General features: G+C 30.2%; 3 protein-coding genes across 7 annotated transcripts; 1 reads left to right on the plus strand and 2 right to left on the minus strand.

Moving 5' to 3' along the window:
• Window positions 1-1,686: 1,686 nt before the first annotated feature.
• Window positions 1,687-3,586, minus strand: Ndc1 (Nuclear division cycle 1). The gene has a single exon (XM_014416017.3). It carries the CDS (start codon window positions 3,425-3,427, stop codon window positions 1,754-1,756), a length of 1,674 nt encoding a protein of 557 aa, XP_014271503.1. The 5' UTR covers window positions 3,428-3,586; the 3' UTR covers window positions 1,687-1,753.
• Window positions 3,587-3,634: 48 nt separating this feature from the next.
• On the plus strand, window positions 3,635-10,487 carry LOC106677857 (esterase OVCA2). 2 transcript variants are annotated; one of them, XR_010844244.1, is made up of 6 exons: window positions 3,635-3,810; window positions 3,879-4,047; window positions 4,126-4,323; window positions 5,397-5,537; window positions 5,678-5,967; window positions 10,255-10,487. XR_010844244.1 is itself a non-coding variant. In XM_014416018.2 (5 exons), the coding sequence occupies exons 1-5, from the start codon at window positions 3,793-3,795 to the stop codon at window positions 5,836-5,838; spliced, it is 687 nt and encodes a 228-aa protein (XP_014271504.1). In that variant the 5' UTR covers window positions 3,635-3,792; the 3' UTR covers window positions 5,839-5,996. The 2 variants fall into 2 exon arrangements, 1 of the variants encoding a protein (XP_014271504.1); XM_014416018.2 differs by lacking the exon at window positions 10,255-10,487 and having other exon boundaries at window positions 5,678-5,996.
• On the minus strand, window positions 6,346-14,998 carry EloB (elongin B). Of its 4 annotated transcripts, none has more exons than XR_010844246.1 (6): window positions 14,885-14,998; window positions 14,601-14,694; window positions 14,342-14,486; window positions 13,041-13,200; window positions 9,332-9,384; window positions 6,346-6,446 (listed from the first exon to the last, which is right to left on the minus strand). XR_010844246.1 is itself a non-coding variant. In XM_014416021.3 (5 exons), the coding sequence occupies exons 1-4, from the start codon at window positions 14,885-14,887 to the stop codon at window positions 13,089-13,091; spliced, it is 354 nt and encodes a 117-aa protein (XP_014271507.1). In that variant the 5' UTR covers window positions 14,888-14,998; the 3' UTR covers window positions 6,346-6,446; window positions 13,041-13,088. The 4 variants fall into 4 exon arrangements, 2 of the variants coding, with proteins under 2 accessions (XP_014271507.1, XP_014271505.1); XR_010844245.1 differs by having other exon boundaries at window positions 9,332-9,435; XM_014416021.3 differs by lacking the exon at window positions 9,332-9,384.
• Window positions 14,999-18,848: the final 3,850 nt, after the last annotated feature.

Consider the following 18,848-nt stretch of genomic DNA (forward strand, 5'->3'; position numbering starts at 1 on the left):
ATATAGGAGAGAGGGGCTCTGTTGTGGGAACCTTCTGGCATCCGTTATGAAACAGTTGTGCAGACCTTTTTTAGATCATAAACATCAAAATCAACCTTCATAATTAAATCAAGATGATTGATCATAAATTTCATTATGAACCTAAAGAAGAAATCACACTCAGTTCCAGACTAAATCTCTTATGGAAAAATCTGAACAGGTCCTGGATGTCATATGCCTCAATAATTTGTAATTAGATACCTCATCACTATGTCTAATATGTATAAATATTAACTATAGTAAAATATATACATATATATATCATAGATGAGTATTTATTAAACATTGTCGACATGATATTTCAATCATTAAGAATAAGCTGTGCTTGAAATTCTACTAAATAGTGGAAGATCATAGTAATCTGAGCTGTAAGGTGTAAATTAAAAATGGCTATAGTTAGCAAGCTTCATCAATTTAACATAAAATCTTGCAATTATTAAGGTTTTATATCAATTACATCTGTAGTAAATGTTAATAGTGACTTAGGTGCATTCTGAGGATTTCAAATTATGTCTGTCAAATCTAATTTTTTTCTATGTCTAGTGTCCTAAGTTCATGACAAAAAAAAAAAAAAAAAAAATAGGGAATGCCATTCATTTTAATAACGTCATCAATTAGTGTATTAGACGAAAAGAAAGAGAAAAATTTAAGTTTGAAAAGAACTAGAAATCCACATTAGACTTCTAATTCACAGGTGCCACAGATATATCTATAATAGTTTTGTCATATCATTTTTTTTCTTTTATCAGACTTAGAGACCAATAACTTGAACAGTTGCAGATTATTACAGGATTGTAGAAACAATTTTGCTATTCATACAAGATACTGAATTTAAACAAGGTTCATGATTTTCAATACTTATCCACATGTTCCTACGTTAGTACCATATTCTATACAATGTTTTTGAAAGAAGTAATTATAGTGGATTTCATTTAAGAGGATCCATAAGTTATCAAAAATATTAATATTGATAGATTATTTAAGGATCAGGACACTGATAAAATATTTAATATTTTCAACAGTGATCACCCGGAATCTTTTCTGATGACCTGAACCTATTTATCTCCTATAGTTATGTTGTTTTTTTAAAATTAATAAATGGTTACTGAACTCAATCCAACAGTAACATTGCTCAGATTTATTATACTATTAGGTCATATATTAATATTGAAATGTTAATATTGTTGATCACTTAGAACTAAGAATATTACTGAAAGATGATTAAGCAAAACAGGAACAATGAATTTTCATACATTTCAATACTTACTTGAACAGAGTCAAACAGGATGCTTAATATAACAATATAAAGAGTTTTAGTTGTATACAAATGAAAGCTACTGTGTAATTCTGATAGATTAGAAAAATCACAATTTATATAGAAAATAAAACAATGTCTGATCATTAATATCATTGGTTTAAAATACATTTATTTTAATAGAGCAGTTCATCAGACATAAATACCAATCATATTAAGGCTAAATACTCAAAGCATTAAATTTATAAATTACCTGCATTATACACAAATCGGAAATCTATGGATAAACCATATTAATAAACCACACTAAAATAATTTTTAAAAAAGTTATTTTTAATTATTAACTTAAACTAATAATAAAACGATGGAGATAAAAAAAAAAATCAATGATGCAAAATTAAATAATTTATTTTAAACAACAAACTTAAGCCTGTAAAATTTACATTAAAACTTATTACATTATTCTTTATATACTACAAAGGTCATGAGTTGGTTTTCCACATCTTTTGGTAACTGAATATCATTAATATAACACTTAAATTTATTTACAATTCTATAGATACTTCTTTTAACAGACTTTTTCAATGCAGTTCCTTGAGTAATGTTCTGCAAATCTTGTCGACTCAGTGAAGCTGATTGCATGGTATGTTTTAAAACTGAATCAAGTGTCTGCTTCACTCTTAAGAGAGCTGAAATAATGGTTGGTAAATCACTGACAAGAATGCCATAACTATCCTCTTTGAGGGAATGACAGGCAAGAAATGAAAGACTTTCACAAGCCCATTTAATCGGCAGTGACAAACGAAATGCATGACGAATTCTCATATCTTTCCTATCACCGAAAAAATACATAATTATTGGAAGATTATTTACAAAATCTATTTTTTTCTGTATCGCAGACACAGTTTCTCTGTTACTTTTTTGAACTTCATACTTAATAATAGGTGATTCTACAGATTCACCATCAAGAAAATAGTTAGTAACATTGTGCTTCAGTGGAGGAATTTTAGGAACTTCTTGAGCAAGTTTAGTTTTCTTTGGCAGTTTCATGTTTGTTTCTAAATCATTGCAAAATTCTTCAATGACACATATACATTCCTTTTTAATGGCATTCCACTGGTGGGGATGACCTCCAAAACTACTTAACTTAAAGATTTCTTCACGTCTACACTTATTATGTTCACTTAACAAATTTAGATCCAGGAATGCAAGATGCTGTATTATTGGGTATTCACACATTTTGAGCCCCTCACAAAGAGTAAGATTATCTTTATCTTGATTGGCATAGAATGGAAACAAATAGCGTTCAGTTAGACAAATTCTTAAAAATAGTTCCATGATTTTCATTGAAACTACTGTCAAAGTTGAAAACAAATACAAAAGGAAAAAAACCTCAATATTGAAAAGTCCAGCTATGTTATCAATTGGTTCATGATCAAAAGATAACGAAAGAGTCTCGGCAATGAACTCTCTAATAACTCCACCTCTAGCATAATATAAAATCATAAACAATATATCTGGTATTAATACCCATTTCATTGATTTCTGAATAGTTTCAAATAAGTGACTTTTTATTAAAACTAATTTAGGCAGCGGAATAACTGGAAATTGCAAATACCTGGTACCCATAAAATGACTCTGGAAGAAATATAAACCGTTTATCCACATGCATCCCAATATTATTACCAATCTTTTTTCAGAAAAACAGTAGGCATCTTTAAAAACACACTTGTAACTAAACCTTTCGTACTCTTTGCCAACAAAGGAGGCATATATCCATGGAATGAGAAAACCAATTGAAATGTGAAGCCAAGATACAATTAAATTATGAATAGAAAATATCTCCTTTAACATTGAGAACCTTGATGGATAGAATGGCTGAGTTTGAATATAATCTTCAGTAGATGCAGCTCCTTGTCCAAACACAAGTATGGTTAATGGTATAATATAAAGCCATGCCCCTTGCCAGATGAAGCTCACATACCATTGGTAGAACCATCGAAGTGGGTGAAAAATGTCAGCATTTAAAACAAAAAGATACATGTTTAAGAACGTCGCATGAACTAAAAGATTCCATAATATGGGTTTGTAAGTCCTCTGGTTGATTAGCGGATAAGATGGAAGTAAAGTCATTGCAACAACTATTTATAAACAACACGTTTCGAACTTAAAACTGATTAATAATTTTTGCACATAATACACAACACCTATTCAACTGCAAAATCAGCCTATTCCCAGAGACGAACTGAACGAAGCCGGGAAGAGGCTAAAAAGGCGGTTAGTCTGACCAATCAGTTCTCCAGAGTGATCAAGTGGAAGGTATCACCAGGTTACTGATAAAGGTTAGGATTTCAACCGTCAAACTGACAACAACCTGTAGTGCCCAGGATTAGGATTCTTATGTCCAATTATAAAATTTATTACCAATGCCTGCATATACTCACACATTAGCTTAATATCCGGTGTCAATCTTGTCACTTAACATCTTTGAACAAAAAATGGCAGAAAAATTGAAAGTAAGTCTTCCCTCTTGTAAAAAACAGAAAATGTTTTGTTTTTTTACTGTTGGATTTTTTCCCTATAGATCCTTTGTCTCCATGGATGCAGACAGGATGGAAAGATCTTCAACCAAAAAACTGGTAGTCTCCGGCGGATGTTAAAAAATATTTGTGAATTTACTTATGTTACTGCACCTCACAGCATCAAACCTCTTAATAAGGAACTGAATAATGAAATTAATAATGATGAATATGGTAAGAAGGTGATATTAATTTTCTTCATTTTATTTTTTTTTTCACTTGTGTTGAATTAATAGTGGGTGTTTATTAAAGATTATCGAACTTGGTGGTATAATGGTGCTGATAAGTCTTATCTTTCTAAGTTGCAAAGTGAAATAGATGAAGGTTTTGATGAAAGTCTCCAGTTTTTAAAACAATTCATTAGGGACAACGGTCCTTTTGATGGATTGCTTGGATTTTCACAAGGAGGAGCACTTGCTGCACTTATATGCTTTTTAATTGAAAGAAAAGGTAATATTTAACAATAACATTATTTTATTTATTATTATTATTATTATTATTTGTTTCTTAAGGCTTTGATATTCTCCAGCCCAACACGTTTTTATGTCTAGTTAGTTTCACTTAACTTAATGAATGTCCTTTTGAGTTTGAGAGCATAGGTAACCAGATATTAACTTAATATTCCTTGATTTATTAACTGACCATGTGATCAGTTGGACCCAGTAATATTCTTTAATTAAATCAACATAAAGTGCGTCGGGCTGACCACTTCCCACCCACAGATGAACTCCCTGAAGAAGGAAAAGTTCTCCTCCATCAGACTGGGGAAATCCGACTCGGCGAAGGCAAATATTTCATTTTCCTCAAATACCTGGCATGCTGTTTCAGGAACTCCACAGGTAGAGCCCTAGGAATGTTCTTCCCAAAGCTTTGGAACTTTTCCCAGAACCCACCATATCCACTCCTTTTTTTTAATACCTCATAGGCTACAGAAGGTTTAACTAGTGGATATGGAATATCACATCATTCATCTGTATGGAAAAAAAAGTTTGTCATGCAGTTTCTCAGGTAACTTTGGCAAGTACAATTCTTCAAAAAACTTTAAAATTTCCTAATATTACATCGTAATTAGCACAAGAAACTTCTACTTGAAAATGCAGCACTAATTGAGATGATTTAGGAAACACCTTACCAAACAAATTTTTTTGAGATTTGGTAAACAAATGTCTTTATTGCTTTTTGGTCTAAATATGTTATGAGGCAGAAAACAACAAATTTTTATTCACATCATCTGCCTACTTTTCCAAGTTGTCCTGGATTGACTTTCACAATTTATGGGAACTCTATTTATAAAGGATAATCATGAAAATAACAGGTTTGTTACCTGTAATTAATTTACCCTTATCACAGTATAAATTGATGTTGAATCCAATATACATAAACCTCCTTTAATTTACTTTACTACACTAGGTAGAACTTTTTTTACAAATTCATAACAAATATCTTTAATTTGATATTTTAATTATATAAAATAAATTTCTATATATTTGCAATGATTGTTTTTGCTTCTTATGTTGTTTTAGAATTTGATGCTGAATTCAAGTTTGTTATTTTAATTAGTGCCTTTAAATCACTCTGTACCCCTCACCTTAAGTATTACAGTAGCAAAATTGATGTACTTTCCCTTCATGTTTTTGGAGAAGGAGATGATATAATTACCAAAGGTAAGTGCTGTATGAGTAAAATAATTGCTATTTAAATTGATAACTTTAATTGGAAGAAGATAGTTGACCGTTATTTTATTTTGATTCTTTTATTTAATTTTAATGATATTATCAAACGAGTATATTGTTAATTTTTACAGATAGAAGCGAAGACCTTATGTCACTTTTTGCAAAGGCTGAAACCTTAAGACACAGTGGAGGACACTATGTACCATCTTCAAAAGAACAAAGAGAACCCTATTTAAAATTTTTCAAAGATATGCTTTCATTGAAGCAGCAGATAAAACTTAAATCATCTTAATAATTCTTGTTTTAAACTTATTTGACAAATAGACTAATGAAAAATGAAAGATAAAATGTTTTATGAAAGAATTAAGTTGCTCTTCTTCCTCTAATATGTGGCTAATTGCCTATTGACCAACAAGTGTAGGTAAGAATAATAAATTACATTCAATGAAATTTGTTTGTTTTTATTTCCCAATTAATTGAGATATTGGGTGTAACCACAAAAAATTATATTTTTTCAGATTATTAAATATTTTTTATTTGCCAGCATAACGTGTTAAATTCACAAATAAAATCAGAATATTGAACTAAGACGTTTAAAATATTTAATTTAATATATCTACAAATATTTCAATATTCCAAGCTCTAACTTAACCAACATATGAAAATATCATATCAATGAATGGAATATGGTCCGGGTGTAGTAAAAAAAAACTCAAATAGTAAATAGGTATACTATTTTTATAATATTGTGGGTATACTATTTTTATAATATATACAACCTTTAATTTTTCTTATTAAATTTTACTTTTCATTGTATACTCCTGTTATTTTCCAATTATGTCTTCTTTTTTTTTTGTAACTATGTCAAATGTTTGTATCTTTTTTAGCCCTGACGAAGTCCTGCAACATGGGGGGAAACGTTGGCTCAATAAAAACAATATCCGCCAGTCATATCAATGGCTTACTTCATAGTGATTTTAAGTAAATTTTCACTACCTTTATATCTAAAATCTATAAAAAATACAATTGAAGGTTCTCTATTTTAGGAAAATTAATTGAAAAGTTGTAATTTTCCTAAAAGACAAATACTAAGAAGTGGAAATGTACTTAGTACCACTATTGCCATCGATATGTGGTTTACAATTTTGAGAGTACCATTAATAAAATATGAATAACAACACACAAATAAAATTCATCCTAAGCACAATATTTTGTTTTATAAAAAATATTTCAGAATATGAAAAATTGGCCCCAATGTCAAAATTGGTTTCCATTGAAAATGAAGCCATTAAGAAATTGCCATCTACATCAATTTGATAAATTGCCCACGGCTGAAGGGATTTTGGTCTCCATCATAAATGTTTTTGATTTATCACATATCATTAAAACAATTATGATTTTAATGCTGAAGATGACATGTACCAGAATAACTTCAAAAGAGGCATATAATCTTAATATGTATGGGAAAATGTGATATTGATATTATCATGCCATTTATGATATATTCTATTGTGATGAATTATAAAGAAGGTTTTGGATCATTAACAAAGAAAACAGGTCTCCTTCCATAGGAATCAAGGGGATTTTAATAAGGGCCTTCTGGGAATGTAAGTCACCATAAGAATCATCAACATCATTAAAGGATACAAAAGATAAGAAAAGTGATTGCCTGTTGGTATTTCTTGAAGTTATAGGTTTATTCATAATCATATTGTATGTTCACTTGAAGCTAGAAATATGCAATCTGATCTTAAAAAACGTGATATCAGCTCTCCACAAATAAAATCAAAATTAATAGTGATCCCCACTCGAATAGCCAAGAGCTGTTTGGAGTTATTTCAAATTGGCCTTTTTTCATCTTCACTATTTCAGCCAAGTAATTTACTATCTGTACTGTCCACTGTGTAAACAAGACTTATCAAGAAAATTTGGTGATAAGGTAAAGAATGACTAATAATGTATGGTCCTCACAGGGTTCACAATTGATGAGGCAGTCTCAGTACATTCCTCAGCAAGATTCCTGAATGTGCAGATCAGGGACATTGAAGTTAGCAACTACAGCAGTCACTAAGTGAAAATTTGTTTGAAGAATGGACCTATTGAGGCATGGAAGTGGAAAAAGCTGTAAGTGCCAGAAATATGAAAAATGAGATTTTGATGGGATAGCAATGAAGAAAACAGCACTAGTCAGCTAGTAACCACTGGAAGTTGGAATGGAAAGAATGGTTTAGTCCCTAGAGGTGTAATTTTTTCATAATTTTAGAACAAAAATTGTGGCCAACTACCTACCTTTTTTCTCAAAACTAGTTTTTTTTATCATATACAGCCTTTTCCATTTCCATGCCGCAATTATATTTTTATTTTATTTTTTTCGGCCATGACTCCCATTGGAGTCCTATACTGCCTAACCATGGTTGGGGGTCAAAGTTCTTCATTTTGTGGGACCGCCACTCAATGAAAAAACTCAACGTCCCAGTTCGAACCAGCACCGCCAATAGAGATCAAATTGGTAAGACTATGTCTTAACCACTGAGCTATGGGCTTTATGGGGACAAAATAATTTGTTGAGTTCCATGTCCTCATCTACTCCTTTCATAACAGGAGAAGCATACATCTCCAATTCACTAAACACTCAAAAGTATCATCTAAGGAACACTTAAGCCAACTATTTTGTATTTACTTCAAAGTAGTCTACCTTCAATAATTTACATAATAATTGTGTTTTCGATAAAAAATATGTAGTCTAACATAAATCATAAAAATAAATATAACAAGTATATTCTGAATTAATTTACAATACCAGTAGTCGGAAATTGAAATATATCTCTGTAAAACAAATTTTGAATGAAAGTAGAGACAAGTTGCTGAAGTAAGTAAAAATAATAGTATGTAATAGGAAAAACTTTATTTTGAGATCATGTTCCTATTTTTGATAAACCAAGCAAATTTAATTTACCTCTCTACTTTAAGTTGAAATTATATTTTGCATGTTAGAAAATAATTTCTTTATTATTCTTGACAGTAATACGTCACCTTATTATATTTCCATGAACAAGTGTAATGAAAGTAAAAAATTATTAATGTCATAACATCCAAGGAAACAAACAGTTTGTAAATTGTGAAATTTGTGTTGAAACAAACCTTTTATTTTTCCTTTTTGTGCCAGTTTCCATTTACTTCTACGGCTTTACATGTTATATACAAATATTTCTTAGATCTTTAACTTACTAACAATACATCTACAGGGTGTTTTGGGGTTAAGTGAAGTCCGCAAACACTTTGTTTTCTTGAGAAGATATCACATCTAAAGATTTTCATTGTTATGAATGAACTACTTTATAAATGTAATGTGAACATCAAAATTCATATCAAATGTTGGTATCAAAGTGATAATCTTGAGCATTAAAGCAGGCTCAGCATCTTTATCCATTGCTGTAGTGTTATTGTCATACTCTCCAAATCTGACACTAGTGGATTTTTTGGGATGACATAAAACAAAAAGTCCATGCATTGACCATCATTCTTTACAAAGAAGGATAACTTAAACTTGCCAAACAGTAATACATATCCAATGCTGTTCGGCCACTGCTGCTGTAGAATAAAGATGCCTCTCTTGTCTTAATGCTCCAAGTAATCACTTTGAACAACATGAATATTAATTTTAATGTTTATATTTCATTACTAAAATAATTGGATCATATTAATTTATTTATTATAACCTAAATAATTCATAACAATGAAAATCTTACATGAATATCTCCTAAATGAAACGTTAATGGGCATACCTTTGTTGAGAATTGTTTTGTGACCCTCATATTTTCAGTTAGGGCAAATGATCCTGAAATATCCAGTACATTACAACGCTTATTTGTGGAAATTTGTTTTCAACCTGGGAATATATTTTTTATTTTTTTATTACTACTATTAATGAGAAATGATTAATTCTTTCAAATAAATAAAATTAAAGGTACTTTTGAGAAAGCCATTTTGAAAATTCAGTGTTTAAGGTCAGTCAGACTTTCAATGACGGTAAGACCAAACTGATAATAAAGATAATTTAATTGAACATTGATGTAAGGAGTTTAATCAAAATCAATACCCTCAGTTTCAAGAACAAAATGTAAAATTGATATAAAATAGCATTTCAAATAAGTCAATTTTAGTTAAAAGTAAATGTTGTTATTATAATACCAGGCACACCTTAATTACATAAATTCAATTTTGCACAGTTTTTCATCTTTGAGCTAGGTTGACCACACACAAACTAAGTTGGACAACTTCATTATCTGGACTCTTTAGACCCTTTAAAAGGTATCTTACCAATGAAACATTCAAAACTTTTCGAGACAGCAATACTTCTATTGTCTATATCAGTGCTTCCTAACACATTTTGGTGCTAACAGGAAAATAACAGAACCCTTCTGGTAGAAGTAGATAAATTTAGAAATCCCTACATATCATTTGATACAAATAGGTGTTAAATGCTGTCTTTACAGCAAAAACTAAATATGGCTAGAATACCATGGGTGTACCCAGGAGGGAGCAACTGTTCCCCCTGAAGTTATTATTAATTTAATCAAAATTCATTATTTTTTTCAAACAAATAATTGTAAGAACTAATAAAGCACTGCTATTTTAATTATATATAATTTTCTTAAAATTTTTGTTTCATTTGCCTTTTCCGTGCTGAAATATCACAACCTGAAAGACTCTGGCTTGCCCCCTAGTTTTGATCCTGCCTACGCCCTTGTTGGATACCTATACAAAAACTGAAGAAAATCTGAATGTTCAAAACTATTTTGAGTTGATTTGGAATGACCCATTCATAAATTATATCATGGAAACTGTGGAAGTGGCTCATGGAAACCCGGTTGGGAACCATTGGTCTATAAATTTCATAAGTAAGTGAGAGAAAAAAATAAATAAGAAAATATGAATTTATAGTTTTGTAAAAGAAACAAAATAACATTTCAGAAACTCTACTAATACTTAATCCTAATTTAAAAAAAAAAGAATAAAGAACAAATTTAATTGATATTATTATAAAACATAAACAAAAGGAATTCTTAATAAAATAGTTCCCAAGCTAGTGTCTACATGGGGGTCATGAATGTACTCCTGGTCCCTGTTTCATAATAAAGCACAAACTAATACTATTAGTCTTGTCATTTGTACTTGCTACAATTCCACTGGTAATGCTGACTCTCATAATATCACTAATAGTTGTCCCCATTGTGAAAAAATAATAGTTTGGCACTTCGTAGTAAGTACACAATTATTTATAAACAAAAATTCTATTAGCTTTCTTTATGAAACAGGACCCTAGAAAAATCATGTCAGGTATTAGGGAGTAAATTCATAGTAATGTAAAGGGCAAAAAGGAAAATTCAAATGCTGATGTTCTAAAGGATATGTGTAGATCAGAAAAATAAGATATGGTAATGAGTCTTTGAATAAAATATATAGGAAAAGTGATGAGCGATGATGAGTCAGAAAAGGTTTTACTTAAGTTAATATCACGCAACTACAGTGTAAATATGGGATATAGGATTCCGGAACAGTTCTGAATAGGATGCAGTTACTTTGCTCTCATAAGCCAAAACTATCCAACTTTCCTCTCAACATATTAAAAATAGGAGGAACATTGATTTAAGTATACGGAGCTATGCCTTCATATTCTCTTTTTTTCCAATCAATTTTAAGAGCGATTGTGGCTACTGCCTTTTGTCATCTTGCTTAACACCTCCACATCTACTTTTCCATCTTGGCAAACTGATATTCCCAGATATTCATAGACACCCAAATATTTTCGACGTACTCAATGTGAGGTCACCAGTTTCTCATTCTCAACCCTTTCAATGGGCATAATTTAAAGTCATATACTAGTTTCCTAAATAAAAGTCACTAAAAATCATTAATCTAATAATAAACTAGTTACAAGAAATATAAAATCAAGTTTCAAAATCAGGTATTAAGAGTAACATGCAAGTATAGAAAAAAGTCTGTTTAACATAGTGAGTTGTGGACTGTCTGACTGAGTATGACAGATAAAATTACCAGAGTCAAGAATTTTTATGCCAAAAATTATGATCTTGGTTTACTTTCATAGTCAATGTTGAATATATTAGTGACATTATTACAGCATAGTTCAATAAAAAAAAAAATTTCATGGGCAGGAATGTATGCTTTGCTGTATAAAGAACAATCTAGACTCACACTGAATGATAATAGTTACCAATAAAAATTTATAACCTTCCCTATAGCAATAAAATCCTCAGCAGTTAAATTAAGAGTTTTATTTTAACCCGGCATAAATACCCTCTCAAAGGCTTATCATGGAGTGTCCTACACTCTGTTGAAAAGGACTAGACATATTCGCAAATTTAGATATTGTGTATGGATCCACTACTACATAAAGCTTAAGGCTGTAGAGGAATGACGTCTTAAATCAAGAATTTATTGTAATTAATGAAGTACCTCACAAAATAAAATACTAATAAAACATGGGAATTCATGAAGGATAAGGATTTATAAAGAAATAAAAGATGTTTAACAGATAAAGATGATAAAACGGATATTAACAAACTGTCCATTATGATTAGGGAAAGATTGATATAAGAAAGATGCAGAAACCAACCTAACAGAGTTGGGGTGTTAGAAGACGAAGAAGAGCTTCCAAGGAAAGGCTACTATGGAAAATTCTTGAGAAGTCAAAGGTCCTCTAACAAAATAAACAGAACTAATATATGAGAACATTTATGATTTGTTTATTTGTGTTTATTAAACCCATGATGACAATTATTTTGGTTATTGGCCCATGAAACATATACCTGACCAAAAATAATTAAGCAAAGAACAATCAGCCAATAATAATGTAAGGTATTTATCGAAATAGGTGTAAAAAAATGAAGGTACAGAAAATGGTTCATAATTGTATAATTTGTTATGAAATCTACAAGTATATAACTCATTTACAAAATAAAGTTTCATTAATATTCCTTAGCAGATCATTATTAATATTGATATGGAGATCACAATAAAAAGTTTGTTTAATGACTTATGGCAAATAAAACAATTAAAAAAAATCCATATCAAATTAATTAAATATTATAAAATTGTTAAGTTATTGAGCACGACTACGCTTATAGGAATCCAATCAATATAATGGTGAAAGCTTGAAAGAAAAATACATATATTAACAAATAGCAGTCATAATTTTTATACAAATATAAATAGAGATGTAATGTTACATAATGGGTATTCAATACTCAAAATAGTAGTACATCATTATCATCTTCAATTAAAAAATAGCTAGACTTCAAAGATGAAAAATATAGATATCGTAGGCTATTAGAAGTATTGCTGAATACATGCCCTCTTTGGATAAATTAATGAGATATACATTCATAAATAGTTTCTATCTCAGAAAAAGCTAACATAGAGGTTTCAGCAAAGAAACAAAAATTCTTGCCATAATAAAAAAAATATATGTACTTATGCGACACAGAAAATGAAGACAAATATAAAGGCGTGACGAGTATTTCAAGATGCTTGTTCTTGACCATTTGACTCTTGACTCTTCATTACATACGGTAAATCCGGTGGAGGAGAAAGTGGAGCGATTTCCAATGGTTCGAACTCTCCATTCTCAAGCCTGGAAAAGAAAAATTAACCATGACCTCTATGCTTATTCACCATACCATCATTCTAGTATTAAATAAAAAATGTTTGGTGAAAATTTAAACAGAGTGGTAATCCAACAGATTACCAACTTATTTTAGCGAGATTGGGAAGACTGAGATTCGTTTTAAGGGTTTACCACAAAACAAATTTCAATCCTACCAGGAGCTGAGCGAATATAAATCAACAAGAGCATTAACAGTAATAGGATAGGTTATAACTCACAACAGAACCTATGGTAAACATAATAATATGCAGTATCAATAAATAAATTAAAAAAATTACACAAAATAGGCATACTTAAATGATAGAATACCCCCATGGCTGGAGCTAAAAAAATAGTTGCAATGGAATGGTTGGATTTTAGAAATTACTTTTAAGTGGAAAGGAATAGCCAGTTACATCTCTGTAGTATATTAATATATTTCAAAGAGCAGTCAAGAACCTGCATCGAACTCTCAATTTGAGATTTTGTAGGTTTGGGTGTCGATCAATTATTATGGAGTATCATCATATTTTTCTTTTATAGCAATATGATTATACAGATACTTCCACATCACTTTAAATGCTTTCAAACACTAATTACTAAAGATAACAATAAAGAGAGGATGAAGCAGACTTTGTAGTGACCGTTTAATCCATTGATAGTGTATCCTGTGATGGTCATGGGCAGAGTATCAAGTACAAAACGGTTTATCCCCTCACAGTCACTAACACACACCAAAATATTGGGACATTTTTTTGGGATTCGTAATTTTATCACACTGTGTAGGAGTGCAAATCTAAGAAAGTACTTACAAAAAGTGCAACTTTGGAAGAAATACAATTAAAAAATCCTAAAGTAAACACACTATCTCATTGAAATTAACATAATGGAAATTGCTTGTTTTGGACTCTAGTTTCTCAAAGATCTGTTTTTCTAAATGACACAAGGTTTATCTTGTTACTAAAGTAAACAGAACAACTTATTCAGAAAATTGATACATTTGCAAGTTTACTACGAAAAGTATTCATAACCAAATTTTATTTTTGCATACAGAACTGGGAACACAAGATTATTCAAAAATCATAACACACAAGTCCAACATATACAAAAACATGCACAAATAACTTACCTAATCGCTAATCCTACAGTAGCTGGGCACTGAGCTTTAGCTACACTTGATGTCATTCCATAATCTTGTAGTGTTTTATCGTCATCCATTACTAAATTATCTTTATTATATAGTAACTGGTTTATAGGAGGTACCTTCAAAATACCTGAGAAGGCATCATGGTTTTGTGATTAGTTTAAAATATAGAGATAGAAGTATTAAATGATGTATCATGAACACATAAAATCAACCAAAATGAAAAAAAAAGAAAATTACATACCTTCAATTATTCTCTTTAGTTCTAATACTGAAGTATTATCCTTACAATCAGTAAATATAGTAAGTTTTTTTCTCCGAACCATTAAAAAAACGTCCTGTAATATCAAAGATTATAAATACATAAGACCTAATAATGTAGTACACAAAGTTAATATTCAATGATATTAAATTCATAATACAAACTCAACACTATCATTAGTTTAGCATGTTTATAAAGCCAACACATAACATTATTACATGTTTTTAATGAATATAATTGTATTCAAAGCCTTAATCGGCACTTACCATTATATCTAATAAATAAATAATATAAACTAGAAGAAATTGAAAAATAACAGCAAATTTACAAGCAAAAGGTTAGTATAGCGATGGTAACCTCAAGAATACAGATGATGACAATCAACAAGCTTTATTTATTTTTAAAAACTAACTATCGAATTTATAAATTGCTTTTTATTTATTCATTTATTAATATTTTTGAATAATATATATTAAAAAAATGTTTCAGAGCAAGAACTGTTCGATAAAGTAGGTTTAAATTAGTTGTGTGGGTGGAGAGGGCGGGGGGGGGATAGGTATAGAAAGAATATAGTTGCTAACAATGTTATTGATATGATTAATTAATTACTTATTATGATTTATTAAAATAAGAGGTAGAAGTGACTAAGCAGAAAATAATATGTAACAAAAATAGAAAGAAATCACGAATCAAGCGACTATGATACTGGTCATTCTCCTCTTTTATGTGTTTTATTCTTCCGCACTCTTCATTTCTGTATCAACATTAATGTTCACTTAAGGTATCAATCAATATAAATGTTTCGTTTTGCCGGCATATTGCTTATTGAGCTCTAGTTTTATACACATGGGTGATTCTCAAAAAAGGATCAGAATTTCGAATGTGTGAACCATCTTCAAAAATACCCCAATATTTCATGAGACTAAAAGACCTGTTTCATAATAAAAGCCAATAGTATTAGTCCATAAATACAAGTACAAAAACTATAAAGTACAAGCACTTATACAATTTGTTTCACGATAGGGACGACTATTAGTGATATTACATGAGTTTAAAAGTAAAACATATCTGACAGAATTGTGTGTCAGTGAAATAGTACCAAATATAAACTACAAGATTAATAGCATTAGTTTGTTCTTTATTATGAAACAGAACTCTGATATAAAAAATAACCATATGCAACATAAAATACACCTCAGATTTTAGAATGAAGCCCCAATGTTATCAAATTGTTATTGCGGCGATCAAGGGTTTAGTCACCAAATTTAAATAAAATACTGAGTGTTTCCATTAGCAAAAAATGCGACCAAATTACCGTTAGTCCGAGAGCACGTGCAAAAAATCTACATTATCTGATGGAAACTTAGATAGCACTTTTTTGAATCTTCATAAATAAATGAGAGTTTGCCAGTCAGACTATGCTACCTGCAAAAGTGGTGGCAGTTCGAAAACTCTAAAAAACATTTTTTTTTTTCATCGGAGCTCCATATCTTTAAAACTGTCAACGACACTAAACAAATCTAATAGAACATCATTTAAAGTAGATTTAGAGTTTTATTAGCTAAAATTTTTAATTAAGTTAGCTAAAATATGACCTCTAAAGTAGCTATTTACATCCAATAGTTCACCAGATATACTGTTTTAGAAAGCAAACTTTTATTTAAAAAATCACTGAAAAATCAGTAGTTCGAAAATTTATTTCTCAGGAATTATTAGATAATGTTATTTAAAGCAGTTTATGATATTTATCTTCATAAGAGTAATATTTTTCATGATATTTGTCAAAGTAAATTGAGAAAATGTTGATATTATTGACAAAACCTTTGGTTTATGAAAAATTATATGTCAGGAACGTACGTAGTGACGTACATATGTCTGTCAGCACTCAAATTAAAGCTAGTCTAATGTGCTATAACGTACTTTATGATGTTTATCTTCGCAGGAGTAGTATTTTTCATGATATTTGCCAAAATAAATTCACAAGATGTTGATTTCTAGTAGTTCGGACTTACAGTTGTCTGCCAGCACTAAAATTAAAGCTAGTGTAATGTACTATGAAGTAGTTTTTGACATTTATCTTCGTATGAGTAGTGTTGTTCATGATATTTGCTAAAATAAATAGATTTCTAGTTGCTCTTAAAAAATTTCATATTTACATGCAAATATCATCAAAACTACTACTCTTACGAAGATAAACTTCTTTGGCAATGCAATAAAGATTGAAAAAAAGTGCTATCAAAGTTTTAGATAATTTCGATTTTTTGCTCAGGTTCTCAGAGTACATGTCTTTCTCACTTAGCTACTTCAACATATTATTCCTAGCAAACATCTCAGGAGGATGGAAAAAAAATTGATTGAAGGTTTTCTAAAGAGAGAGTTTTATTTAACGGAAAAAAAGGATTACAAACAACTTTAAATTTTAAAGAAAATTCTAAATATTCACATTCAGCAATTTTAGCTGAATAATGAAACGTAGATTGCAACAGGGCATCGTGTACATTCACTGTGCAGTGTTGTTGAGAAGCCTCTCATTCCCAGTGGATTAACATTAAACTTCCATACCTTCTAGTAGCTTACAACATTGCTGTGGAGATATTTGCAGGAAGTCCAATAATGATCTTGGCACTCATCATGGTGCCAACACCCTTCAATATCTCTATAAGTAGCTTTTTGAGAGGGCAGTTTGGAGAGGTTAAGATCCGAGAACTTATACTGCTTGATAATATTAATCTTCTGCTCAGGCTTACGCAAGCAAGTGGCCACTAGTTTATTTAAATTACAAGACGCACCTTATCTAGATTGTAAGAAACGTAACAATGCAAGTGCAAAGCTTTAAAATTATCGGTTTGGTGTCAGCGTCGCTTAGAACAACTAAATCATACCAATTTAATCATATCCGAATTATTCACAAAAACGTTTTCCATTTTTTTAAAAGCTTCTACGTGACTTGATGTGCTATTTACACTGTATTTAAATCTATTTACTAATTTGAATACATCATTTAACAATGCCGCTGGAGTGGGATCTCTTGAATTTATTGTCGTATAATGCATCTTATAAAATATCTTGATATTTTAAAAAGAAATGCTCTAATAAAATAAGAAAATATGGACAGAGAAAATCAACAGGCTAACGACCCAGAACATATTATAGATTTATTGTTACAACTATTTTATTAATTATCTTTCCTGATGTTTGTGTGACGGCTGGAACGTTTCAACAGGCAAATGCAGAATAAAAGTGATTTAAAACAAAGTTTTAAGCAACTTAATCTTCAAATATTTTCCGAGAGGGGCTCCTTTAACCACATGGTTCGATTTCCACCTTAGAGGTCAGAAAACATCCTTGGATTGCTAACTACTGCTCTGCAATGTACCTGAAATGAATGGTAACTCCTCACACTCACTGGATATTGATACTCAAGAACTACTGCAATAATTGTCGAAGGATTAAGTCTGATAACGCAATGTTTTTAATTTCTATAATTTCAAATGTTTTATAACCGGGGAATTCCATTGTCATTGCACAAAAATTAGTTCAATAAAAGTTTTAACTTTTCTCAACATTATTTATTTTTCTTAATTTTCAAAGAAATAACAGCTAAGTTAAAGCTCAAACTATACTAAATAAAACATTTGTGTTGATACTTTAAGATAATTAGGTAAGTTAAAACAATCATATCTCCTGTTTTGACGCACAATAAGTTCAAATAAAAAAAACTTTTTTCATACGTATTATTTAATATTTTTAATTAGGAGCTCCGCTTTGTACCATTTAATGTAGCTTATAAAACTCTAAACCACTTCTAAGTTTCGTGTTGATTAGTTGAGTTGTGTTAAAGTTATTGTTATTTGTTTGGAATCTATCCTTTTATTTAAATCTATTATTAGCTAAGATATGGCATATTAAAAATCTTCCATAACGTATTAAAATTTAGTTGCAGAATGTGTGTCTGTTATTTCAGCATTTTGTTCAGATTGTGTAATAAATAACATGAGGACTACAAATCTCAACATGCCAAGTCTTTAGGAATTAAAATGCAAGGTGGTTATTGGGAAGATATTTAATTGCATGGATACAAATATCATTGGATCTTATTGGACCAATATTAGCAATAAAGTAACGAACGATTTTTATACTGTGCTTTCACATTAACTGCTATGTATTGACAATCCGGGGTATTATTAAGGTGTTTCGTCATCTGCCCCTATACCTGGTCAGGGTATCCTT

This window comes from Halyomorpha halys, unplaced genomic scaffold (assembly GCF_000696795.3).
Source record: "Halyomorpha halys isolate HHAL.00 unplaced genomic scaffold, Hhal_1.1 Scaffold110.1, whole genome shotgun sequence".
Taxonomy (NCBI): domain Eukaryota; kingdom Metazoa; phylum Arthropoda; class Insecta; order Hemiptera; family Pentatomidae; genus Halyomorpha; species Halyomorpha halys.

Bases quoted from the DNA above. Each gene is read 5' to 3' on its own strand.
- EloB (XM_014416021.3), bottom strand. The intron at 14,487-14,600 runs GTATGTAATTTT...ATGCCTTCTCAG, and splicing joins ACTAAAGAGAATAATTGAAG to GTATTTTGAAGGTACCTCCT. The intron at 13,201-14,341 runs GTAAGTTATTTG...TTTCTTTTCCAG, and splicing joins ACTGTAGGATTAGCGATTAG to GCTTGAGAATGGAGAGTTCG.
- LOC106677857 (XM_014416018.2), top strand. The intron at 4,048-4,125 runs GTAAGAAGGTGA...TGTTTATTAAAG, and splicing joins AATTAATAATGATGAATATG to ATTATCGAACTTGGTGGTAT. The intron at 5,538-5,677 runs GTAAGTGCTGTA...TAATTTTTACAG, and splicing joins AGATGATATAATTACCAAAG to ATAGAAGCGAAGACCTTATG.
- Ndc1 (XM_014416017.3), bottom strand. From the start codon at position 3,427: ATGACTTTACTTCCATCTTATCCGCTAATCAACCAGAGGACTTACAAA.